This window comes from Octopus bimaculoides, chromosome 28, assembly GCF_046866305.1.
Source record: "Octopus bimaculoides isolate indiv1 chromosome 28, ASM4686630v1, whole genome shotgun sequence".
NCBI classification, from domain to species: domain Eukaryota; kingdom Metazoa; phylum Mollusca; class Cephalopoda; order Octopoda; family Octopodidae; genus Octopus; species Octopus bimaculoides.
In genome coordinates this window covers 6,261,873-6,289,847 of record NC_142955.1, presented here as the reverse complement: position 1 = coordinate 6,289,847, position 27,975 = coordinate 6,261,873, and the positions used below count along the sequence as shown (strand labels likewise).

General features: G+C 38.9%; 1 protein-coding gene across 1 annotated transcript; it reads left to right on the top strand.

The window, feature by feature from the left end:
• Positions 1-5,169: 5,169 nt before the first annotated feature.
• Positions 5,170-19,860, top strand: LOC128251161 (uncharacterized). The gene is made up of 2 exons (XM_052977660.2): positions 5,170-5,306; positions 9,423-19,860. Exon 2 carries the CDS (start codon positions 9,445-9,447, stop codon positions 14,647-14,649), a length of 5,205 nt encoding a protein of 1,734 aa, XP_052833620.1. The 5' UTR covers positions 5,170-5,306; positions 9,423-9,444; the 3' UTR covers positions 14,650-19,860.
• Positions 19,861-27,975: the final 8,115 nt, after the last annotated feature.

The following is a 27,975-nucleotide window of genomic DNA, read 5'->3' as shown; positions in this document are numbered from 1 at the left end:
ATATCTAAAATGGATGCTAACATGTTATGAGGTTGCTAGAGAATAATATTTGGTCAGATAGTTCTGATTGTAATAAAAATTATGGAATATGGAATCGTACAGAGTTTGAGAAAGTGGTGAATTTAGAATAGGGAAGCAAATAAAGATGTCATATAGGTATATAGAATGGTAGCCATAGGAAGATACGATGAGTAAAGAGGTACTAAGGTGAATTAAATTGGTATATGATGAACATCTATTCTATGAATGACATTCAAAACACAGCAGTTAGATTTCTGATAAAATCGGAACATTTTAAAGAATCTGCAGATACAAGTGGTAAATGCTTCAATTTGTCTGTTTAATAATTGCAGTGGATTGTGTAATAAGAGATGTTTGAATTCTTTTCAGCACAGAGAAGTTTTGCCTTGGTAAGGAACACCAGTATTGATGATAGACCAATATATGATGCACTGTTTTTCTTAAGATTGTGTTTGTGGTTAGCTAGTAAGGAAGATTTATTGTGTTTAGCAGATATAAAAGAGCTCAGGTAGGTTTTGTTTTAGCATTCAAAATTGACAGTGACACCAATATGTAACGACTGTGCAACCAGGAGAGGTGATGAGGAATGGCTCCTTTAGCACATCGCATGGTCGATACAAAATAAAAAACACGAAAAGAGGATAAATGAGTATAAGTGCCAAAAAGGAAAAGAGACACAACCGGTAAAAGGTTTAAGAGAATGTTTTGTTGATCTGTCAACATGTTTGTCTGTGTGTGTGAGTGCAACATAATAAATTGACTATGGTGCTGCTACACCAGTCATTGGGTATGACTCCTTCATGAACCACCTGGTTTACAATACAAGTGACTAGATCATCACCCATACAACCAGATATTTTGAGCATCTCAGTGGTGATTCCTGAAGGGCCGGGGGCTTTCCCTCTCTTCATATCCTTAATTGCTTTATCTATCAAGGTACTGTTGATTCAGGTAGCTAGCTAGATATACCTGTCTCCTAGCTTCCCTTCTGGCTATCTGATACAGTTTCCTGTTGCCCCAATTCTTCCAGGTTCGTTTCTTTGTTTCATGTCTGCATGTAACAGTTTATGAAGATTTTTTCAACTTTAATAAATGCATATGCACACACACACACACACACACACACACACACACACACACACACGCATACACACGTGCATGCACACATTCATACTGCAGTCAGTTGTTACTTGATAAGCCTTCTCCATAATGGTCGGTTTTTCGCTTGGGTTTGGCTGGTGTAAAGTCCCCTCTCGACCCAGAGTAACGTGGTGGTAACAAGGATGTAGACGGGGCTATTAGACAAAAGAAACAGGCTTGGAAGGACTGGAAGAACGGTGGTAGCAGGGAATTGTACCAATCTGCCAGAAGGGAAGCTAGGCGACAGGTTTATTTAGCCAGAAGGGAGGCAGATAAGAAAAGATTTGCCAATGTTCTGCGCCGTGAGGACCAAAGACTCGAGGTATTTCGTGTTGCAAGACAGTGTAGGAGAGAGAATAGTGATGTCGTAGGAGAGAAATGTGTTCGCATGGATGATGGTACACTTGCACTAAATGAGGCTGCAAAGAAAGAGGTCTGGAGATGCCATTACGATAGATTGCTTAATAAAGAGAGTGAATGGTAGAAAGAGAGTCTGCCGTATGTCGACCCAAAAGAGGGACCAGCTATCCGAGTTGACAGTACCAGGGTAGATAAAGCAATTAAGAGTATGAAGACCGGGAAAGCACCCGGCCCATCAGGAATCACTGCAGAGATGCTCAAAATATCTGGCAGTGTTGGCTACAGCCTAGTCACCCGTATTACGAACCAGGTGATACACGAAGGAGTCATACCCAATGACTGGTGTAGCAGCACCATAGTCAACTGCTACAAAGGTAAAGGTGACGCTTTAGATACTAATAACTACAGAGGCATCAAGCTGTTAGATCAGGTTATGAAAGTTACGGAGAGGGTCATAGAGTCAACCTAGCTAAAACCAAAGTCCTAATAAGCAGGAAGGTAGATGGCCCTGCTCAGTATGCAGAAAAGGAGTAGGTAGTAACTCTATAAGATGTACCCAGTGCAAGCTATGGACACATAAGAGGTGCAGCAATATCAAAGGCAAGTTAACTAGGAAGTTAGTTTTTGTATGTGGCAGATGTTCAGGTGCAATAAACACTGTAAACAAACAGGAAACAACTTCTATCTCATTCCAGGGAGAAAAAACTAGAGGTAGTCGATAGCTTCCGCTATCTGGGTGACCAAGTTAGTAGTGGGGGTGGGTGCACTGAAAGTGTAGCTGCTAAAATAAGAATAGCCTGGGCAAAGTTTAGAGAGCTCTTACCCCTGCTGGCGACAAAGGGACTCTCACTCAGAGTAAAAGGCAGACTGTATGACGCATGTGTACGAACAGCCATGCTACATGGCAGTGAAACATGGACTGTAACTGCTGAGCACATGCGTAAGCTCGCAAGGAATGAAGCCAGTATGCTTTGTTGGATGTGTAATGTCAGTGTGCATACCCGTCAGAGTGTAAGTATCTTGAGAGAAAAGCTGAACATAAGAAGCATCAGTTGTAGTATGCAAGAGAGACGATTGCGCTGGTATGGACATGTGGTGAGAATGGATGAGGATAGCTGCGTGAAAAAGTGCCACACCCTAACAGTTGAAACAGTTGAGGGAACCCGTGGAAGAGGTAGGCCCAGGAAGACCTGGGCTGAGGTGGTGACACAAGACCTTCGAACATTGGGCCTCACCGAGGCGATGACTACTGACCTAGACCTTTGGAAATGTGCTGTGCGTGAGAAGACCCGGCAAGCCAAGTGAGACCTAAATCCAAGGCTTCTGCCAGGGGTGTAGCCAGCCCACTTATGCGTACCTTTCCTACATTGGACACTAAACTCTGCTTGCGAAGACTTGTTGAGGCAAGTGAAATCGAATTAAATTCGACGACTGGCACCCGTGCCAACGTCATCTCTTTCATTGGACACGAAACTCAGCTTGCGAAGACTTATTTGGGCAAGCGAAATCGGGATAGCACCTGTGCCCAGCGTCGCCTTTCTGGCACTTGTACCCGTGACATGTGTAAGGATTTTCCAGCAAGATCATTTCCAGTGCCCCTGGACTGGCTCTTGTGCGGGTGGCACATAAAATACACCATTTTGAGCGTGGCTGTTGCCAGTACCGCCTGACTGGCCTTCGTAGGATTTTCAAGCGAGATCGTTGCCAGTGCCCCTGGACTGGCTCTTGTGCGGGTAGCACATAAAATATACAATTTTGAGCGTGGCCGTTGCCAGTACCGCCTGACTGGCCTTCGTGCGGGTGACACGTAAAAGCACGCACTACACTCTCTGAGTGATAGATCACAGATCACTACACACATTTTTTTCTCTCCTTGTTTCTTTCTGTGTTCCTTTCTGTTGAAAAGCGTAGGCTCAAAACGTTAAAGACTTTCTCTATTCCCAAGCATTATACTAATACATCCATTTGTTGTCTACACCGCCTGTCTTCGTCTGTTGTTTTTTCGTGAATTCTCCTTATATATATATCTATATCTATATCTATATATATATATATATATATATATATATATATATACATGCACACACATAGATGTATAAATACATACATACATATATATATATATATATATTTATTTATATATATATATATATATATATATATATATATATATATCTATATACAATATGATTCCAATATGTCTTCGGACTTTTCCTATATTTCTGACAAAGAGCTCCGCTCGAAACATTAAATCCTCTTTCTTTTCTTTCCTTTCCTGAGCGTCCAATAACACTGTACTTATTCCACGTCCTCGCGTTGTTGTTTTTTCATGTTTTTTTCTTGCTTGTTTATGTTTGAATCGACTGTTCAAAGAAGACTTCAAAAGTATTTTCGGTTTGTTTTAGCGTTTTCGAAAGTGCCTATTTTGTTTGTTGAATTATTTTTGTTTGCATTTATCGTTTCAGTTTATTTTGTTTATTAAAGTATTTTCGATGCTTACTGAAATTTGTAGAAATGGGCACTTAATGAAAAAGAAATTGGTGGGGAAGAGTGTTTGCTGGTGGTGTAGTCGCAAATGCTGCTGTGAGAGAGTGTCTGTCTGAAAGGGAACCACAAGCTATCTTTCCAGTTTGTTTACATACTGCATAACAGTTTGTTTCCGCAGTGATCACTTCAAACAAGCATGCTGGAAAAAAAAATAATAATAAGTCTTGGTTTCACTTCCTGAGAAAGACTGTGGGTAGACCCTGTCTCCTCAGAAAAATTGTTAATAAAACCGTTTTTAAAGTTTTTACTCCATTGTCACATTTGCTTTCCAAACTGTAATATCCTACTTGTATCTTTCAATGTATCCTGCTTGAAAATCTATTGCACAACTGTTGTATAATTTCAACCTCTGCCTGAACTCTGTGTACTTCCTGGCTGCATGTTGTGCTCTTGAGCAAGACACTTTATTTCACATTGCTCCAGTTCCTTCAGCTGTAGAAAAGAGTTGTGACATCACTAGTGCCAAGTTGTATATGCCTTTGCCTTTCCCTTGTATAATATTGGTGGTGTGGAGAGGTGAGGCTGGTATGCATAGGCGACTACTGGTCTTCCATAAATAATCTTGCATGGACTTGTGCCTCAGAGGGTAACTTCTAAGTACATCCCATGGTCATTCATGTCCAAGGGGGTTTTACCCTTTTTATGTATCATATAGATGGGCTTTCAGTTTTCCATCTACCAAATCCATTCACAAGGCTAAGACTTTGGTCAGCCCAAGACTATAGAAGAAAACACTTTGTCCAAAGTGCCATGCAGTGGGAGTGAATCCGGAACCATGTTGTTGGCAAAAAAGCATTTTGCCACCCACTCCTGAATATGAAAAGAAAAGAAAAAGAAAAGAAAACAGTAACAACTTGTTTGAGTAGGAAGCAGTGGTTGACCTACATAAATTTGTGAATAGTGTAGAGTGAGGAAGAGGGATGGTAATACTTTTGATTATGATGGTGAAAGCTAGATGGAAGAAGATAGAAATAAAGAGGCAATCAAACTGAGGAATAAAAGCACACATGCATGAGCAGGCACACACACACTCAAACACAAGCACATTCATTAATACATACATGCACACACACACATTGCATAATGTTTACAAGTTTTCCCCGTCACATCTATAAAACTAACTCACATGAATAGAAGCCATTTTATGGCAGCCGCTTACAAGGAACTGCCCTGAACAAGTGTACTGAAATCCAAAGAAATATTCCAGTCAGGAATTGAAGCCCAGACGTTTTACTCTGGTAAAAATTTTTGTGCATTATTCCTCATCTCTTTAATATAGAACTGTAAAAATTATTGTCATAACTATTTTAATTCTCTTGATGAACTGATAGAATAGCTACTTGCACTGGACATAATTCTTAGCAACATTTCATCCATCTTTATATTCTGTGTTCATATTCTATCAATGCTGATTTGCCTTTTATCCTTTCAGGGTCAATAAAATAAGGCTAGTATTCTGGTTTAAGCAACCTATAACTAGTTTTAGATCCTTTTTATTTTCTGGAATTTTCAGAAAATTTTTGCCAATTTGTGTTCTACACTCAGGAATTCATACAATTATACACACAAAAAAAATTTTGTGTGTGATTAAAGGGAAATTTAGCTGTTGTTTTTAGCACATCTCACAACCACCTAATACTGTCCTCTTTTCATCGTCACTCTGACATGTCATCACCATCATTTAACGTCCGCTTTCCATGCTAGCATGGGTTGGACGGTTTGACTGGGGACTGGCGAACCAGCTCGCTACACCAGACTCCAATCTGATCTGGCAGAGTTTCTACAGCTGGATGCCCTTCCTAACGCCAACCACTTCGAGAGTGTAGTGGGTGCTTTTTACGTGCCACTGGTACAAGGGCCAGTCCGGCAGTACTGGCAACAGCCATGCTCAAATGGTGTTTTTTTTACATGCCACCTGCACAGGAGTCAGTCCAATTATAAGCAGTCCTCTATCCTTCATATTTCATCTGCTCAACAGGACTGAAAAGTCAAACACACACTCATTACTGACATCTTACTAATACTGAAGCATTGCTGAGGAAAGCTTGTAAGCATTACAAAGAGTGCAGACAATTTGTCATCTATATATATATATTTGTCATCTATATTATAAACATGCATAGTTTCCAAGTTGTATAAAAATATTTGACAATTTAAGATAATACATTACGATATATAAACGCACAGTATGATTTAACATATAATGGGTAAATGTATACGATATGATATGATATTATAAATGTACATGTATTATATTAAAAACGTGTACATTAGAAAAGGATATGTATATATACCATATAAAAAAAAACGTATAATACATCACATGGTTGCATGTGCAGTGAGAGCTAGCAGCGACCTTCATGGGGCAGTGTGCTGAGTGACATCACTGTGTTTACTTTGCAAGTTGTGAAATTTGTGTCTTTGTGATCACATGTATGCTGTAGTCTGCAATTTTGTCATGGACAGGAACAAAAATTACCAATGTGAAACATTGAGCATGCTTTAAAAGCTTATAGTGAGAAGGCAATGGGTTGTACGCAATGTTTTGAGTGGTACTGGTGCTTCAAAAGCAGAACATCTCTAGAAGACAATGAGAAATCTGGAAGAAATGCCTCAAGTGCTCAGAAATGTGATGTTGTGCATTGAGAATTTGTCCCCCAGGGCCAGACCGTCACTCGAGAGTTCTACTGCAATGTTTTGAAGCATTTGAGGGAGAACATTTGGTGAAAGCAACCGGATCTGTGGAGTAGGAAGAATTGGATTCTTCATGACAGCAATGCACCCTGTCACCAAGATTTCCTCACTTGTTAGTTTCTTGCCAAAAACAACACGGTATCACTTCCACACTTGCCCTATTCACCAGATTTAGCACCTGTGGACTTCCATTTCTTCCCCAAAATGAAAATGCAACTCAAAGGCCATACTTTTAACACCATTGTTGAGATTCAGAGTAAATCACAGAAGGTCCTCAACTTGCTTAGAGAAAAGGACTTCCAGGCTAGATTCCAAAAGTGGCAGGACCACCAGATTCCAAATGTGGCAGTAATGTAGTAATACACTGCACAAGGTGTCTATTTAGAAGGAGATGATATTAAAACTTAGGTATTTAAGTTATATTTTATTAATCCTTTGAGCCCTAACCCCCTGAACCTTATTTGACCTGGCTTCCCAATGTACTCCACTGGTAGAGTGGAGCTATGGTATAGAGAAAAATAAATCATCCACCGGTAAACTGGTGTTACGGGCTCAAATGGTTAAACATAACTAGTCCAGGAACTTTTTGATACTACTTTGTACTTTCAAATAGTAAATAAATATTTGTCTAGTAACACAAAGAACAAACAATACAGACCCCTCACAACGATTATGAAGATACATGACTTTCAGAGCATAATTTGTAGGATTTTCTAATGAAATAAATGTACCTGATAGACTCACTAAAATGTCAGGAATAACCTGGAGATTATACAATAATCAAAGAAAACCTATGCATAACATACAATAGTTGCAGTGACAATGTACATGAAAAATATATTCAGTAATAATTCCAGTATACTTTAATAATGCACCTTGTATTCCTTTCAATAGCAGCCAAATCTCCCTTAAACTACATTTAAAGAGTGAAATAACCATCTTCAGAAACTCTACGCACGCCTCCCTTCATTAAACTCTATTCCCACCTGCAGGCCATGTTTATACTTATGCATATATACTATAGTAATATGTGATACAGTGGTATAATATCAATGTAAAATATACTATCTTAAAGATAGCATGTTTGTACTAGTCTGTCTGTATGTATGTATGTATATGTGTGCCTTTGTGTCTGTGTTTGTCCCCCAACACTGCTTGACAACTGGTGTTGTTGTGCTAATGTCCTGTAACTTAGTGGTTTTGGCAAAATAAACTGACAGAATAAGTATCAGGCTTAAAAAGAAAGGTACTGGAGTGAATTCATTGGAGAGAGGTGATTCTTGTTTATTTTCCAGTTGTATAAACTGGCTCAATGTGATATGAAGTGCCTTGCTCAGGGGAAAAACATCATGCTGCCCTGTCCAAAAATTGAACCCCTGACATTACAGTCATGAGCAGAACATCATAATCACTAGGCTAAGTGGCTTAACAATATTTTATACATTTCTATGATTTATAATGTTTTTATCTCATCAATGCTAATTTCTAATTATTTTTCTAATGAAAAGTTGTTTAAATGTTGATTAGACTGCTTTATAAATGGAATTATCTTTTATCTTTTACTTGTTTCTGTCATTTGACTGTGACCATGCTGGGGCACTGCATTGAGTGGGGGAAAAAATTCATATTTTATTTTGCTTATACTCTATAAAGGCACATATGCTTGTTTCTGAATCATGTGGTCTTTTATTCAGTCCCTTGTGTGGCACCTTGGGCAAATGCTTTCTATAGCCCCAGACTGACCAAAGCCTTGTAATGGATTTAGTTGATGAAAACTGAAAGAAGCCTGTTATGTGTTATCGTCATCATCATCATTTCTTGTCTGTTGTCCATGCTGGCATGGGTTGGGGGTTGGACAGTTTGACCAGGGCTGGCCAGCTGGAGGGCTGCACCAGACTCCAGTCTGATTTGGCATGGTTTCTACAGCTGAATGCCCTTCCTAATACCAACCCCTCTGAGAGTATAATGGGTGCTTTTAATTGCCACTGGCATGGGTGCCATTTGCGGGACACCAGTATCTGCCACGACTGCAATTTTACTTGGCTTAATGGGTCTTCTTCTCAAGCACAACATAATGCCAAAGCTCTCTGTTATTCGTCATTGTGCTTTTCATGTGCCACCAGCATCAGCCAATTTGCCTCCATGAGGCCTTTACCTAATATATGGTACTGAACATTGACAATATATTAATCAAAGTGCACAACTTTATGTATTCATTATGCCCGATCTTACCAATCGGTTTTGCACTAGGGGTTCAAAGAAGTGTTAGGTAATAGTCCGAATATGTAGCCCTGCACTCTTCAGAGGTAGCTGCTATGGAATGAAATATGGCAACTGCTCTCTATTGTTGGAGATGAATAGGCATATCCAGCTTGTGATTGCTGTGAAAATTTGTGTGTGTGTGTGTGTTTGCATATGTGTGTGGTGTTGGTTTGTTTACATTCCCATAACTTAGCGGTTTGGCAAGACAGACCAATAAGTAACAGGCTTTAAAATTTGTTTGACTAAAGCATTTAAGGTGGTGGCCCAACGTGGCCACAGTCCAAAGACTAAAACAAGAAAAAGATAAAAGATGCTTGAAAATTATGAAGTAAATATCTTCTTCAGATTTGAATATTTTCAAGAAAATAAATGTTGATTTTGTTCATATTTCATTATAGATCTGCTTTTACTTAGCTTGACATGTCTTCTCAAGCGAAAAAAGACAGACAAAATACCAAAAAAAAACATTTTTTCAGGTGTGCTAATGATTCTGACAGCTTGCCACCTAATATGAATTTTAAATTAAAGGAAGAGGAAGACAGCTTCAAGATATCATCACTCAAAATGAAAACAGCTTTAACATATTATCATAAGCATAAAGATGAAATTGAAACCTTGACAGATGAAGTTTCAGATGAAGTTTCAGATGAAGATTCACAAAAATTGCAGAAGCAATATTCCCATGACTTAAGAAACAATAGACATAAAAAAGGTGACCAGAAAAAGCAGGAAATAGTTAAAGTACCAAGTATTTTGCCCAAAGCTGGATACAAGCTAACAATCGATGAATGTGCAAACAATATGAAAATGTTGGAAAACAAAAAGGATCAATTTTGCAGTTACTTAGAAAGTGAAGGATTAAATAAAGAACTTTTCATACAAGATCTTATTCACACAATAAACAGATTGTTTAAAACCAATTCTGATGATTATATTGTTCAGAAAGAAGTTGCCTCTTTTCTTGAACAATGTTTTGACTTATACACAAACAGCAACTCTTTCTCACACAAGACCATTGTCATGCAAAAGCCGTTGAAAAAGTTTCGGCCACTCTCACCGGATGTGCCCAGAACATTAAATTTCAGTGCTTCAGATAAAGATTCTCCAAACACAATTTCAAATATTGTCACAATCGAGGGCGGAATAGTGACATATTCACTACATTTGATGACTTTATCTTGTTCCACAACAGATGGTGACTGCAATGTAGTTCATAGTCCTTCTCCAGTCACTGACCTTACCAGAGTTGATAAACAAACTGTTATGGCAACGATCCCATTCAGGAAAAAAATTATCATTATTAATCCTTCTAGTTGTCAAATGAAAACTTTTCATTGTGGCTTTAACAAAATTTTTTATGTGAAGAATTGTACCTTTTTAGGTATCAAATTGTTTAGTAAAACAATATATCTCGTAGACTGGGTTCATAATACAGTTGAAAGCATATTCAGTCTGAAAGACGACCCTACAAATATCGCCGTAGGAACAAATGATAGTATGTTAATAACATTTGCCAACATAAATAGAATTGCTTGTTATAATTTTGAAGGTCAACAGTTATTTCAGTTATATAGCCATTCTCTCACTGCTCCAACTGACCTCACTGTTTACGACAACTATTTTTATGTTCTCCAAGGAAATATCATTTATAAGATTTCATCTACAGGTAGTGTATCACAGAGAGAAATTGGGATAAAAGCTCGATATTTTTCTGTAAGCACCAAAAATATTTTCTTTTCTGATTATTTCGGTGTTGGACATGTTGTTGGGAGAAATGAAGACTTTTGGCCAAGGTTAACTTGCTCACAGCAGAAACAAGCCCCTGTTTTGAACAATCAAATTTACATTGATGACCCCTACCATATTAAAAAGATTCTACCTATGACAAGCTCTTCTGTGTTAGTTACTTATTGGAATCTAAAAGCTATATTATTTGCTGATAATGGAACAAAAATTTGGAGAAAATCATTAACTTTCCAGTTCCAACCTACTGACTTTTGTAGATTGGACTCAAGCTCATTTCTTGTTCTGTTTAAAGAAAACAGGAAAATTCAATATATTACATGCCCTGCTGATTGTCCAGTACTAAACCAAGGCCCCATGATAGACGTCCATGCTCATTACATTCAAATGTGTCATATAGTATCCAATAAGTTTTTGGCTCTAACCACTGAGGAAAACAAAGAGGTACATATTCTGTTGGTTAAGGAGAATGAAGTTGTTATTGAAAACAAAATTTCATTAGAACATTATGATGTCAGCATTGCTGCAACTCCAATCAATTTTGTTGTTGTAATCAAGAAGGAACATAAACTGGTATTTTATTCAATTCACTGCAAAAAGCTTTTCGAAAGGCATCTTGATTTCAATGGCTATCCTCATCATATCTTCACCAATAAAATTTACTTCTATGTTTTCTACAGTAGAGAGTCAATTGTCATATGTTATGATATATATGGAGAAGTTAAATGGTGGCTGCAACTTCCTTCAGCTACTGTCTCTACTATTGGAGTTGTCAAAGGAACTATTTGTGCAGTGGACTCTAACCTCCACAAGATCCTTTTTTACAATTATCGTGAATGGTCAAATTGTTGTCTACACTCAAGAAGTCCTTATATCAGAAATCTAAATATACGATACAGTGCTGTTGATGAAAATGAGAAAATTCTCATCTCTCAAATATATCATCTGCCGAACAGACAGGTGGTTGTGTCTGATATAAATAGTGAGTGTTTGTTATATATTTCTAAAAGAGGACAGGTTGTGCATACATTCTCTCTGCCATCCTTAGCTACAGATATATGCCGATGGGATAGTAGCCAAATGGGAGTGACATTACCACTTGAGAAAGAATTATGGATTATTGGAAATTTATCAAAACGAGTTAGAATTATATCATTAAGCCATTCCTATGTAAAGGCCTGTAAACTTAGTGAAGGTCGAATTGTTTGCTTTTGTGATAAACCATATCATTTAGACATTGTATCAGTTCAAAAACACAACCAAAGTGAAATAATTTCTACAGTCAATATTCCCTTTTTGATAAAATCATTAACAATAGAAAATGAATCACTGAATCTATTAATTGTTGCTAAGAAGAATATATTTGTGTACAATACTTCATCAAAAATGGGATCCAGTCCCTTACACTCCTGTTTCAAAGCTCAACATTCTCTGTATGGTGGATGTATTGATAAAAAATTTATTTATCTGATCGATGAAAGCCGTATGTTTGCTATAAATGACCATGATTTAGTGGTGAAAGATTACGTTACAAATAATCAGCTGAATATGTCCCTTGACTTATTAGATGTTTTCTCCAGAAAGATTTGTGTCAGTGAAATGCTGACTTCTGCATTGTATATCGAGGATCTGACAGTTTCCGATAAAGCACAAGAATTTTTGATACCTCTTTGTTTGGGAGACAAAAAGCCAGTGGCTGCTGAATGTTCAGTTATTACTGAAAATAACTTAATTGCTGTATACGACAGAAATAATAATAGCATTAAATTAGTAACTTTTGATGGTCAACTTCTTGACTCAATCCATCTGGACGTTCTCCTTCATCATATGTGTCGCTGGAAGTCAAACACACTGGTTATTACAACTGATACAAACCAACTTTTAACATTAAAGACAGATTTTCCATTGTCCTTTTCAACTTACCAAACAGAAAAATGTTATAATTGTATTGCTTCTTTGTCAGACAATCTATTTGTTTGTGACCATGGTATTGAGAGATTTGAGAAATATACTCTGTCTGTGATCCATATCAATGAAAGACAGTCAGCCATTCAAATAGAGAAAGAAATAGACTTAACTGGGATCAAATCCTCCAGTGACTTCTCACATATTACAGTTATTGCTAATGATATCATTGTTGTCTGTGGTGATGCATTTACCTATTTTCTAAACTCTGATGGAGAACGTTTACATTCATTTAATCACCTTTTTCCATACAACTGTATGACAAATGATGGTATTTATGTGTACATTCCTATGTGGAATGCCACCAGTTCACATACACATGTTGTCTGTTTGTCGCAAACTGGTGAATACAAGAAAATATTTTTGAATAAAAAACGTTCTGAATGCAAATTCTATTTCAACAATATTAACTGTAATGGTCCAAGGTTTGCTGGAAATAATGAAACATCTTTATATGTTGAAGGCTTGTTCAAACTTAATCGAGAAAAATTCCATGTTTGCCGACTACAGACTGACCTCTATTCTGTTCAGGTAAAAGATATAGACATTTCTGTTGATGGTAAGACAGTTGTGATTGAAAAAGCCAATCCTGGTAATGTTAAAATGTTTCAGAGAAATGGGAGACTGTTATGCCACACAAATCTTGGAACAACACTTGGTGGTGTGTGTTTCTCAGAAAAATATATCATGGTCACAGCCCCTGACAGAGAAGAAATATTTCAACTGAATCGAGATTTGACAATGCATAAAATTTGGCAAAGTCTTGTACCTTACGGTGTAATATGGAGGAAAGTGAAAAACATCTACTGGTGTGCACATATTAACTTGACTGAATATCATGCAATACAGATAGACAACAACAAACTGAATGTTCTGGAAAGTGTGTCATTATTGAAGTTTGGTTCTATTCTTCATTTCCCTTCCAGTAAAGTTCAAGCAGATAATAAAAAATTCAGTCATGAACAAAGTAAGGAATTGGAAAACAGTGAATCAGGAGGCACATCAGAGGATATAATTTACAAAGGTAGACTAAAGGTGAGATGTGGCAATTACATCGCATATAGTATGTCAGGAAGTGATCAAGTAGCAGTCAGGAGTCTGCCTCATAGAACAACAATGTTTCCTCTTCCCTTAACTACATTTGGAGAAGAGGAATATAGAATGTACAGATATATTAAGCCAGTTGTATTACAAAACAATGCCGTTGTGTTCTTATTTAAAAATACTCTTACAATGACCACAACAGAAGGTCACGTAATTCAGCAGAGAAAAATAAATAAAGTCCCACAGGACATATGTTGTTGGACAGCAGAATGTTTTGTAGTTGTCTTTCATGAGGAGAAACAACTAATGTTCTTCAAAGAAGATCTGTCTCTTTTAAAAACAATCGACACTAAGAGAAACTACAACATGATTTATAAAAAGAATGAAAATCAACTGGTGTGTGCGTGTGATGTTAAATCATGTAGAATTAATTCATATGTAGACGTGCTTAACATCAATGATGAAACATGTGATTACAGTCAGAAAATTATTATTGAAGACAAAGCTATCTCAGCAATTGGTGTCACATCAAGTGAAGACATTATTGTTATCAAAGACAAGAAAGTTCAATGTGTTGTTTGTTGGTACAGAGGAGGAGGAGATTTAGTTAGGAGTTTAACACTACCATTACTAAAACTACCATTTCAAGGCATTTCTGAACGGCCACTGACCATACATGGTGAAAATGTTTTCATAGCTGATTTAAATAAAGATATTTATCAAGTTTCTTTATACAGTAAGTGCCAAACTTTACTCAGTTCTGATGATATTGAAGTTCGTTATGTCATGGCCTTATTTGCTTCAAACAATTCTCTTGTAGTTATTGGAGCTCTTGGAGATAATACTTGCTGTTTCTTTAATTATGAGAGATAAGTTCTGCAGCTGGGCTGAAAAAGCTAAGAATGTGAGCATCTAATCAAAAAGTCATTACATTTATCTATGAAATTGGAATTACATTTAAGAATTTCAAGAGTTTCTTCTCAGCACAAACATATATCATATGAAGTGTATTTTGGGAAATCACCATAACTTTTCTACTACTAATCACTCCGATTTATTTATACAAGAGCCCTGATAAAGATTCTGATACCATTCTCCTTCTAGTTTCAATACCAATAGACACAGACTGATATAGAATGAAAACTGAAATATGTTAGTCCAGTCACTAATGGACTTATGTTTAATTCTTTGATAATTAAAATAAGACTCAGTCATTTCTCAATCCCTAACAAAATTTTTTACAGAATGCATACAAATACATGAGAAATACTGAGAAAATGTTGAAAATGTGTAGAATTCTTATATAAATATCATTCAACAACGGTAATAGTTGAATAATATTCTTAACTTAGCTTTTTTGTCGCAGTCTCACTAGTTATTCCAAGCAGTCTCACTAATTTAGTTTTAATCAAAATCAAATTTTATTTTTTGAATTATGCTTGACTAGTGATAAGCTACATTAGACATAAAATATTTAAAAACTGGTGCAGTAGAACAAATGTTAAGAGAAAAATGTATAGACCAAATTGGCTAACTGACGGGAAGTAATGCCCAGCATTTATTTATTTATTTATTCTATTTACTTAGGTTTCATTGCTCTTTTAAAATTACGATTTAAGCATTGTTGTCTCTTAAATATTTAGAATCTACGATTATGAAGTCTCTCTCCTGGCTGTGGTACTTATCCATTTTCTTTGACTTTATTCAAAAAATTTTCTATCGCTCCTTTCAAAATTACGATTTAAGCGTTGATGTCTCTGCAATTTATGTTTAAACAGCCTTCTTTGATTCTGTTTCAAAAGCCCAAAGAATAAATCCATCATGATGTGCTGTTTGACTGGTCCCCCCCTCTCTCTCTCTCTCTATATATATATATGCCTTTCTCTCGCCATGCCTCTGTCTATCTCAATCTCTCTAAATCAGTCTCTCTCTCTCTCTCTACTCCCCTCTATCGTAGTTTCCTTAAGGATTCAGGTTCCGGGTATATAAATAAGAAATCCCTTCTAAATTGTCTCAATCTACTCTCCGCTGACATAACTACAACGAAGTCTCCAAGATTATGTTGCAGATAAGATAGATCTTTATTTTACTCTACAGCCTCAAAATTTTTCTCAAACTTTGCGTTTCCCCACTCCCGTCTGTTCTCCATCATTTATCTGCTTCTCTCCATGAAATTCAATTGAACTCAGTTTTTGTCTTAAATTCATACTTATTCATTTTCCTTACTTTATTCAAAATCTTATCGCTCCTTCCCTTAAAATTACGATCTAAGCTTAGCCATCTTTCCTTGTACAACGGCTTCCTAAATTCATGCTATTTATTTATTTATTTATTCTATTTACTTAGGTTTCATTGCTCTTTTAAAATTACGATTTAAGCATTGTTGTCTCTCAAATATTTAGAATCTACGATTATGAAGTCTCTCTCCTGGCTGTGGTACACCCGCCCTCTCACCCCCTCCACCGGAAGTTCATTCCTGTCATCCTCGGCTGTCTCCTGGAACCCATCTAGTGGCCTCACACCATCCCCTCCCCTACCTTTGGGTAGCGCATAAAGTTTGTGTAATGTTTGCAGGTTGTAGGTACTGTTTTGCTTATGAATTCTGCCAATTGCAAGCTTTCTTTTCAGGTACACGACACTGCTTTTCCCCTTCCCAGGCTACAGGCCCACACCCCCAACACCCATACTGTTAGGATTGGCACTCTCAATGTCGGCATGCTGAAAGGTAGATCTGGTGAAATTGTTGAGATGCTTGAACGGAGACGCGTGGATATGTGCTGCATCCAGGAAGTAAGACGGAGAGGAGGTTCTGCGAGGTTCCTCACAGGCAAAGAACACAGGTACAAGATTTTCTGGGCAGGGAACACTGACGGGGTCGGGGGCGTAGGAATACTTCTAGCAGAGAAATGGGTGGATAAGGTAATCAAGGTCGTTAGAGTATGTGACAGAATACTTAAGATCAGACTAGTGCTTCATCATAAATTAGCTACTGTCATCTCAGCCTATGCCCCTCAACCGGGGCTACCAGATGGTCTGAAAGACCAATTCTATGACACCCTCTTGCAAACTACCTCGTCGACGAGTGACAGAGACCTTCTCTTTGTGGCTGGAGACTTCAATGGTCATGTCGGACGCCGTGCTGGAGGCTTCCATGGCATACATGGAGGCTATGGCTTCGGTTCCTGCAACGAGGAGGGAACCAGACTGCTGGAGTTCTGTGATGCAATCGATCTTATGGTCTGCAATACCAACTTCAGGAAACCTGCCAGTCACCTAGTCACCTACCGATCTGGCAGACACTCTAGCCAAATCGACTACATCCTCGCCAGAAATAGGGAAAGAGGGCGGCTTATAAATGCCAAAACCTTCCCTGGCGAAGAATGTACCCCACAACATAGATTAGTAGTTAGCAACTTCGGGATCAAGGCAAAATGGATGCCCAGAAGCAGACCGGCGTGGAGGAGAAGGGTGTGGAAGCTTAAAGACCCTCCAAATGGACGAAGATTTAGAGACATGTTACTCGAAGCATTTGACGAAATAGAAGGGGATATAGCATCATACAACGTGGAAGACAATTGGAGATTTCTGCGGGACAACCTGCTGAGAGCCACTGACCAGATCTGTGGCTGGTGTAAAGTCCCCTCTCGACCCAGAGTAACGTGGTAGTGGAACAAGGAGGTAGACAGGGCTATTAGACAAAAGAAACAGGCTTGGAAGGACTGGAAGAATGGTGGTAGCAGGGAATTGTACCAATCTGCAAGAAGGGAAGCTAGGCAACAGGTTTATTTAGCCAGAGGGGAAGCAGATAAGAAAAGATTTGCCAATTTTCTGCGCCGTGAGGACCAAAGACTTGAGGTATTTCGTGTTGCAAGACAGTGTGTGAGAGAGAATCGTGATGTCGTAGGAGAGAAATGTGTCTGCATGCACTAAATGAGGCTGCAAAGAAAGAGGTCTGGAGATGCCACTACGATAGATTGCTTAAAAAAGAGAATGAATGGGAGAAAGAGAGTCTGCCGTATGTCGACCCAACAGAGGGACCAGCTATCCGAGTTGACAGTACCATGGTAGATAAAGCAATTAAGAGTATGAAGACAGGGAAAGCCCCTGGCCCATCAGGAATCACTGCAGAGATGCTCAAAATATCTGGCAGTGTCGGCTATAGCCTAGTCACCCGTATTACGAACCAGGTGATACATGAAGGAGTCATACCCAATGACTGGTGTAGCAGCACCATAGTCAACTGCTACAAAGGTAAAGGTGACGCTTTAGATACAAATAATTACAGAGGCATCAAGCTGTTAGATCAGGTTATGAAAGTTACGGAGAGGGTCATAGCCCAACTAATTAGGGAAGGAATCAAATTAAATGAGATGCAGTTTGGGTTCGTGCCAGGTAAAAGCACTACTGATGCCATATTTCTAGTAAGACAGTTGCAGGAGAAATACCTAGCCAAGGATAAACCTCTGTACCTGGCTTTCGTTGACATGGAGAAAGCCTTTGACAGGGTCCCCCGATCCCTTATCTGGTGGTCAATGAGGAAACTTGGGATAGAAGAATGGTTAGTGAGAGCTGTGCGAGCCATGTACAGAGATGCTGCCAGTAAGGTGAGGGTTGGAAATGAGTACAGTAATGAATTCCAGGTAGAGGTAGGGGTCCACCAAGGTTCCGTCCTCAGCCCCCGCCTATTTATCATAGTCCTCCAGGCGATCACAGAGGAATTCAAGACAGGTTGCCCTGGGAGCTCCTCTATGCTGATGACCTTGCACTAATTATGGAGTCACTTTCAGAACTAGAGGAGAAGTTTCAGGTGTGGAAGCAAGGACTAGAATTGAAGGGCCTTAGAGTCAACCTAGCTAAAACCAAAATCCTAATAAGTAAGAAGGTAGATAAAACACAAACCCCTTCAGGTAGATGGCCCTACTCAGTATGCAGTAAAGGAGTAGGTAGTAACTCTATAAGATGTACCCGGTGCAAGCTATGGACACATAAGAGGTACAGCAATATCAAAGGCAGGTTAACTACAAAGTTAGTTTTTGTATGTGGCAGATGTTCAGGTGCAATACGTAAGCTCGCAAGGAATGAAGCCAGTATGTTCCGCTGGATGTGTAATGTCAATGTGCATACCCGTCAGAGTGTAAGTATCTTGAGAGAAAAGCTGAACAGAAGAAGCATCAGTTGTAGTGTGCAAGAGAGACGATTGCGCTGGTATGGACATGTGGTGAGAATGGATGAGGATAGCTGCGTGAAAAAGTGCCACACCCTAACAGTTGAGGGAACCCGTGGAAGAGGTAAGCCCAGGAAGACCTGGGCTGAGGTGGTGAGGCAAGACCTTCAAACATTAGGCCTCACCGAGGTAATGACTACTGACCGAGATCTTTGGAAATGTGCTGTGCATGAGAAGACCTGGCAAGCCAAGTGAGATCGTTGCCAGTGCCCCTGGACTGACTCTTGTGCGGGTGGCACATAAGATGCACCATTTTGCGCGTGACCGTTGCCAGTACCGCCTGACTGGCCTTTGTAGGATTTTCGAGCGAGATCGTTGCCAGTGCTCTTGGACTGGCTCTTGTGCAGGTGGCACATAAAAGATACCGTTTTTGAGCGTGGCCGTTGCTAGTACCGCCTGACTGGCCTTTGTGCGGGTGACACGTAAAAGCACCCACTACACTCTCTGAGTGGTTGGTGTTAGGAAGGGCATCCAGCTGTAGAAACTCTGCTAAATCAGATTGGAGCCTGGTGTTGCCATCCGGTTTCACCAGTCCTCAATCAAATCGTCCAACCCATGCTAGCATGGAAAGCGGACGTTAAACGATGATGATGATGATGATGATGATTGACACTTTGAATCTACACCGTTCTTTTAATTTTGATTAAGAATCATTATATTGATATTAATATGAAAGAGAAATGTTAAAGGAATATATTGGTAACGGTTTCATAAAATTTTATCCATTAGAAAAAAGATATATAATTTTAATTCTCAAATTTTTGTCAATTTTTTTGGTTTTACTATGAGCAGTAATGAATCATGTAGTAGTGCTGTTCAGAAAAGGCAGATGACAAAAATAAAAATATTTTAACAGTCAATTTTCATTATTTTTAAATTTTCAAACATGGAGTTAATTATTTGCATGCTAAAAATGACTTTATTTATAATCTGTTTATTAATTTTATAGTAAATATAATATGATTAAAATTTTTATTGCCTTCACAGTGTTTATCATTTTACAAAATTAAACTAGAAAACTGGACAAAACAGAGAACACAATTGAAAAAATTGAAAAGGAAGAAAAAAGAGAGAGAGAAAAAAGGAAAACAAAAAAAAAGAAAACAATTCACCACCTTGGGTTGAAAAGTTGGGGGCACTGGGAAACCTTTCTAATGACTATTGATTGAGACATACCAGCACACTTGCAGCATTGTAGTGGGTGATGGCAAGGCTGATGTGCTAGAACAGCCAAGCGCCCTCATGAGCCTCACCAGTTACCTCTGCAAGGCAAGTTGCCAGTGAAGACAGGAATCTCACAGTAAGTGGTCCAACCCCACCAAATGTCTCAAATGCCACAGGATGGAAAATGTAGTTGTCAGACAGATCATGGTTGTTCCACTCGGCTGCAGAAGCTGTGGATCTTGCCCTGACCACATCATCCAGGATGCGAGAAGAAGCAAAGCAATCACTAACTGTGACATCCTAGACAAAACATCTCTCTTGTGACCAGGGGCACAGGGTGAGGCTGTCAGGTCTCTTCCCATCACATCTGGACAATCCAGATGGTTCCAAGATGGAGGGGATGTTTGCTTGAGCCAAGCTCCTCTTGAGTATCAGGTTCAACTCCATATGACATGTGAAGCGACCAGCAAGAAAGGCCACGGAGGCCTGTGGAATCTAGGAGTCTGCCACAACAACAGATCAAACCTGTGCATATGTCAGCTCCCACTCTGAGGGCAATGGAGACACGAAGTTCATCCAAGCTGAGTAGGCCACCAACATTAGCCACGGAGATGGCATCAATCCAGTCATCTGAGTATTTGGTACTAGCAAACAGTAAGCGGCATCTTGAAAACTGGTCCAACAGGATGAAGAGGGAGTTGAAGGTGGCCTTCAAAATTATGTTGTCCCAAGCTCTCAGACTCCGACAGTCCTCCACCTTCTCAGGAGCAGACAAGCCCAATTCCCTCCAGTATTGGAGAGCTTCATCCAACTCCCTGTTGGAACTGGTCCATGCTGGAGAGGAGAGAATGTTGCCCACCAGGGTAGAGCAGGCATGGGTGGAGGAAAGGAAGCAGGAGAGAGAGAGAGAGAGAGAGAGAGGGACGAACACTTACGAAGACCTCCAAATCGCTTGGGCAATGCAGCCAGATCGTGGGATGTTGGAGAGAGTCTGACATTGACTAAGCATTTGAGTCTCTCAAAGATTAGGTTGTCGAAGCATTGGCAGCACGATGGGAATCGGTAAGATGAGCTGACTGAGTAAATATAGAAGCTTAGAGATCAAGAGGTAATTCCTAAGTATGTAAAAACCTTGGTGGGGTTCGATAGCTTCAATATTTTTCAACAATTGCTCAAGGGCAGCCACCTTCAACTGGAAGATGGACTCAAAGGCAAGGTTAGTGATTGAAGCACCTAGAGAACACCAAGCTGATGGGAGAGGGACTGCAAAAAGGTCAATAGTTTGGTTGATGTTGATGATCCAGAGCTCACATTTGTTCAGTTCATCAAAGTTTTGGGTAATTTTTTCATGACACATTAGAACCATGTGCAGATTAAAAGAATAAATAGGCATATTGCCTGTGCATGTGTGTGTGTGTGTGTGTGTGTGTGTGTGTAAGTCTAAAGGAGATAACCTGTCCTCAAAGACCCTGGAGTATCTATTATTTGGTGACTTACTGATCAAATGACCAAAACAGGTTCCTGCTGCCTCCCAAAAGGTAAAGAGTTAAATTTGTTTTTGGCTTTAGGATCTAACGAGATGTGACGTCTATGGGGCTATGTCTTTTGTACATGCAAAACCATTGGTCACTCAATGACCAAACATACACTTAACTACACACACACACACACATACACACATATATATATATATATATATATATATATATACACATATATATATACACATATATATATATACACATATACATGTATGTAATGATGATGGCTGTTCACTTGTGACAGAGGAATGCCATCACTAGTTCTATAATGCAAACTTTCTATTTCAAGGTGATCTTCCATCATAATTCCATGTAAATTCATATCCCAAGCAATTGTTTAATAATCCTTTCTATTATAGGCACAAGGCTTGAAATTTGGGGGGAGAGGTTAAGTCGATTATATTGACCCCAGTGTTTTACTGGTACTTAATTTATTGACCCTGAAAGGATGAAAGGCAAAGTCGACCATGGCAGAACGGTTGTTTGATAATGACAAAGTTATGTTACTAAATTTTCATTATTTTCAAAGCTAATTGAAACACTAGCAGTGTATTTCAACAAAAATATACAAATAAAAAGGATTAATAGTTTTAGAAACTGTTTCTTGTTATCTATTTAAACATATCAAAGATGAACTGTTCCAAAATGGCTGTTTTTCTCAACAGATTTTTATTTCAGAATAAATGATGATCTAATTCACTCAGCATGTTTCTCTATTTCAATGATCAAAATACAATCAAATTCTTTGACTATTAGATCCTTGCTATGTTTATAACACCAATACCATCAAGAGAGCCCATAACTGGCACTTCATTGGTTATGACATCAATTGTTCAAGTTGATCTGACAAACAGAACAGCCATCTTGTGAAATTAACATGCAAGTAGCTGAGCATTCCACTGACACATGTACCCTTAATGTAGTCCTCAGAGAGTTTCAACATCACACAAGGCTGCCCCTTAGAAATCCAGTACTATCCATTTTTGCCAGCTGAGTGGACTGGAGCAACGTGCTTTCATAGAACTCATTATATATATATATATATATAAAATTAATTGCAGAATAAAACCATTAGGTCATCGAGCCATAAACCACAAAACCCCAAAGTAGTAAAGGGAAGTAAAAATTTTATACATATCAATAAAATCGATAGCGGTACATATATAGTGGAATAAAAAAATATATATATAGAGAAAAAAATTATATAGAAAAAAACAATAAAATAAAATAAATACATAGGGAAACGTAGTAAAATCGTTCATTCGTTGAGATTAATGGCTAATAAAAGAAGTTTAAGTTTAAATTGTACGAAAGTTCATTACTTCCCTCAGGACAGCAAATTTAGCAGGTAAAATCCATACACAGGAATACCGAAGTACACGGGACAACATAATAACACAACATCCAATGTGTAACAAGGTAAAATCCATATTTCACCATCAACGTTATTTAAGTCCAAGAAAATCAAGGCACACAAGCCGATACATTAAACCAACATCCAGCAGGTAACTTCGGTAAAGTCAATCCATAATTTAACATCATTTACAAAGGATTACAAATATAGGTCGGACTAGAAACACAAAACACCTATGGCCATTTCGGGGGTACATCACCGTATTTAGAGCACAATAGAGCACAAACTTTTCAGTGGCTGCAAGCATATGTGTACACACACCTGTCACTATAGCTGCTCACTATGACATTAGCGTGCGCACACACACACACACACTCACACTATTCACACAAACACATACGAACGTTTAATACCACAGACACACAATTAATATCACACACACGTAAACACACACAGTTACCACCACACACAGACACACACATACTCAGTTACTGCCACACACACATCACCACACATATGTGTGCATGCACACACATACACATACATACCAACCAGTCTTCACACTCTCCTGTCCCAGAAAGCACTTTCTCTTTGTCCTTCTGGTCATTCCAACATGTAATTACACATCAACTGTTGGCGATATTTTTCTTCCTTCTCCCTTTTCCTTTGGACTTCCCTGTTTCCTGTTCTCAAAGAAGAGCTATGCTCGAAATATAAAACAACCACTCCTTTCCTTCTCTGAGTGTCTTATTGATACTTTGTATGTGCTACGTTTTCAGGATGTGCTTTTTCTGGTTGTCTTTTTATCTTGTTTTTGTTTATCTTATATTTGTTTCAGTCATTTCACTGTGGCCATGCTGGAGCACCGCCTTTAGTCGAACAAATCGACCCCAGAACTTATTCTTTGTAAGCCTAGCACTTATTCCATGAGTTTCTTTACCAAACCGCTAGGTTACAGGGACGTAAACACACCAACACCGGTTGTCAAGCAATGATGGGGGGATAGACACAGGCACACAAACATACACACACACACATATATATATATATACACACGCACACATATATATATATATGATGGGCTTCTTTCAGTTTCCATCTACCAAATCCACTCACAAGGCTTTGGTCAGCCCGTGGCTATAGTAGAAGACACTTGCCCAAGGTGCTACACAGTGGGACTGAACCCAGAACCATGTGGTTGCTAAGCAAGCTACTTACCAAACAGCCACGCCTGCACCTTATATATATATATATATATATATATATATATATATACACGTGTGTGTGTGTGTTTATGTATGTATGTACTACAAGAAGGTCACTCTGGTTAGCATTTGTTGACCTGGAGAAAGCTTTCAACAGGATCCTTCAGTCTGTGATCTAGTGATTTCTGGAAAAGCTACAGATAGATACGGAGGTTATGAGGGCCATGAAAGCCATGTACTGACATGCTGTCAACAATGAGTATAGCAATGAGTTTAGTGTGCAACCAGGAGTTCATCAAGGCACAATTTTCAGTTGTCTCCCATTTATCATAATTCTCCAGGCCATAATAGAGGAGTTTAAGGCTGGCCTCCCATAGGAATTATGCTAATCACCTCTTTCTTATAACTGAATTAGAAGGGAAATTCCAGGTGTGGAAATGAAACTTAGAATCAAAGGGCCTCAAAGTCAACTAAAAAAAAAAGCAAAAGAAAACTGACAGATCTCTGCTTCCATCAGTAAAGGTAGAAAAGGTGTGGGTAGAAATTGCATACAGTGTACTGAGTGCAGACCATGGATTCACAAAAGAGGCAGGTTAAAAGAGTAAGTAGAGTATATATGTAGCAGATGCACAGGAGCAACAAATAATAAGAGCACATGGGAAATAAATGTCCCAGAATGCCCAGGAGGCTCCCTAAAAGTGCTAGACAGTTTCTGTTTGCTGAGGAATCTGATTAGCAGTGGAAAAGGAAGTTCTGAAAGTATAGTTGCAAGAATAAAAACAGAACGGAATAAGTTCATATCATTTACAGGCGACGCTGCACACATACTTTCGTAAATACATAGATACAAAGCACACACACACACACACACACACACACACACACACACACACACACACACAGGTGGGTATGAGGAATACGTAGCTTTAAGGTGAGAATAAGCAGGTGGCTTTTCTGCTGTCTATTGCAAAGAAACATTCGCACACTGACACGCACACATACATACATATATATACATACATATGTACATGCAAACATACATGTCTATTATATTTTGAACTCATGATTACCTGTGTGCACATTTGTGAACGTGTGTGTGTGTGTGTGTAACGTCTTATAACTGTGTGTCTCTCTACTTTTGTAGGATATTCCTTGTTGCTGTCACATATTGTGAGATTTTAAAACTACGTCAAAATTTTCAAATTTGGTATATTGAAATAATTTTCCATGTTAAATTTTGTTATTTATTTGTTCCAGAAAAATTGCAGAAAAATGTTACTGAGGTTCAAAGTTTAATCAATTTTACCTAATCAGAAAACAGGATTTGTAAGCTAGCAGTTTCTGCATGATAGCTATCACGAAATGAAAGCAAAATCATTAGGAGGAAGAATTTCTATTAAACAAACGAAAGCAGAGCATTACAACAACCAAAGTTGTAAGAACTACTGAAGTTTTAATGAATAAAGTCATGTGAAGTGGTCAAACAAATACGTAAATAATTTAAATATCCTCAACGAAGTATTTTGGTGAAAAATTGCACAAATCTGTCCTGATCAAGAGGCCTATCTGTCAGGGAAGGCATGCTCTAACATGGAATAAATAAAAATTTATACAAGACATTCTATTGTAAAAATTGCCAGGCAATGATGGACTATTCAGCTAGTGTGTGTGTGTGTGTGTGTGTGTGTGTGTGTGTGTGTGTGTGTGTGTGTGTGTGTGTGTGTGTGTGTGTGTGTGTGTGTGAGTGTTGGTGAAGTGTGAAGTAATTGCAGGGAACCGCCTAAAAATGTAAATGTTGTCATATTGTTGACTGTTTGAGAGTCGTACAGAAGGGAGATAGTAACATGTCCATGGTCCTCCGATGCCCACCAAATGGGGGTTGGTGAGAAAGAAAAGCTGATCTTTGAGCAGGGTCTGATTTGTAATGAAGCTTTGTAACACCGCGAGAATCAACCTTTTTACAGCTGATTGTTGGGAGTGTCAAGTGCACTGCAATGAATATTAAACTACACCTACTTAGATATTACTGACGAAAAGGCAAAAATTTTAAAGAAATTAGAAAAAATTATAAAATTAGGAAGCAAAATAATCCTATAAAACCTCCTTGTACACAACGTTTTTTGTTTTTCCTTGTGGAACGAAAGCGAAAGCATCACTCTTGCTGCCCCCAAACGTATTGCCACAACAGACAGTATTTGCCCCTGTGCTTTGTTAATTGACATTGCAAAGCATGGCCTGACTGGAAACTGGGACCTCTGAAATGTGAAAGGTAAGTCTGCTCCTGATGGGAAAAGATGCATCCTCAGTATGAGCACAACGTTGCCTCGACCGCACCATGTGATTATTGTGGCGTCAATTAGATCGGGAGGTAAGGACTTAACGATCAAACGTGTACCATTGCATTGTTTTGGTGGAACCACATTTCGAATGAGCATTACAAGGGCACCAAGTTTAAGTTTCAGAATGTGTCGGGGTAGTCAAGGGGGCTCAAAGGAATTTAGTACCCCTATTGGATAGTTGATAACGTCCTCAGGGTCAGGAGTTCTATCGATAGACTTATATATATAGCAATCCCCAGGAATGAGTTTTAGCATTTGATCATTAATATGGTTAACAGTTTTTTTTCTTCAGGGCCAGAATAGCCCTTTGGCCAATCCAATCCATATTCTGATAATTTGCTTGGAGATCTGGGAACACTGCATCCATGAGATCAGAAGGCGTATTAACAATGGTACAAAGAGAATCGATGGCAGCATTACCCTTTCCGTCACAGGGAGTTTTGCCTTCGCCAAGTGCAAGGAGAGTGTTAGAAAATTCTGCTGATGCTATGTCACCTCACATATGACCACACATGTTAATGTTAAGTTTTGAGTCTTCACCAGGGGCCACAATGTGGATGACTTAAGACACGCACATACTGTATCAGCTGTAGTTGAAGACGACTGTCACGGCTTTAAATAAGTATGTCTCACTTATTGTGCTCTTCACCATAGAGAAGTACAGCCACTTCATTGCACGAAGGAGTGTTATAACGGGGTGCGTGCTCCCCAGAAGGTCTTTTGTCAGCATCGATGACAATGGTGAAGTTTGGTGAAGGGGCTGTTTGCAAGGCGTATTTGAAACTGCGAATATAGCTGTTGTGCTCATGAAGCAGGTTTTGCAGACTGAGTAGAACGTCCCTGTCAAAAGTGTCAGCGTCAGTGTTTGCAGGTGGTGGAATAACGCCAAATTGCACATCAAGTTGCCTACTGTAGTTGGAAATGAAGTAAATTTGAAGGAACGAAGGCTTGCAATTTTCTAGTGGCTGGATCGACCCAATAAGATGGTACACTTGTCCCTGGACCTTGAAAGTAGGCACCCAACTACTGTCTGTGACAACATTAGCCCCGAAAGAAGTCATCTGAAATGCACAATTGTAATTCCTGATGATTTGAAGGAATTTGAATGACCTTGAGGGAGAACCAGTAAGTAGTTCCTTCAAAGGCTGTGGTGGTTCTGGAAGAGGGGGCAAGCTGACCTTACCATTTAAGCAGCACATTCCAGGTGTCTCCCAGCCCACTTTTTAGCATTGCAGAATTAACAACTGAAGCACATTTCCCCTATATTTATGTCAGCGTGGATGGAGTAATTGAAGTTTGGCTCATACTTGAAAGCCCGTACATGCCAGTAATGGATGTTGGTACTCGTCACACTGCGGGCAGCTTCTCACCG

Coding starts and splice junctions, on each gene's coding strand:
- LOC128251161 (XM_052977660.2), top strand. CDS start 9,445: ATGTCTTCTCAAGCGAAAAAAGACAGACAAAATACCAAAAAAAAACAT.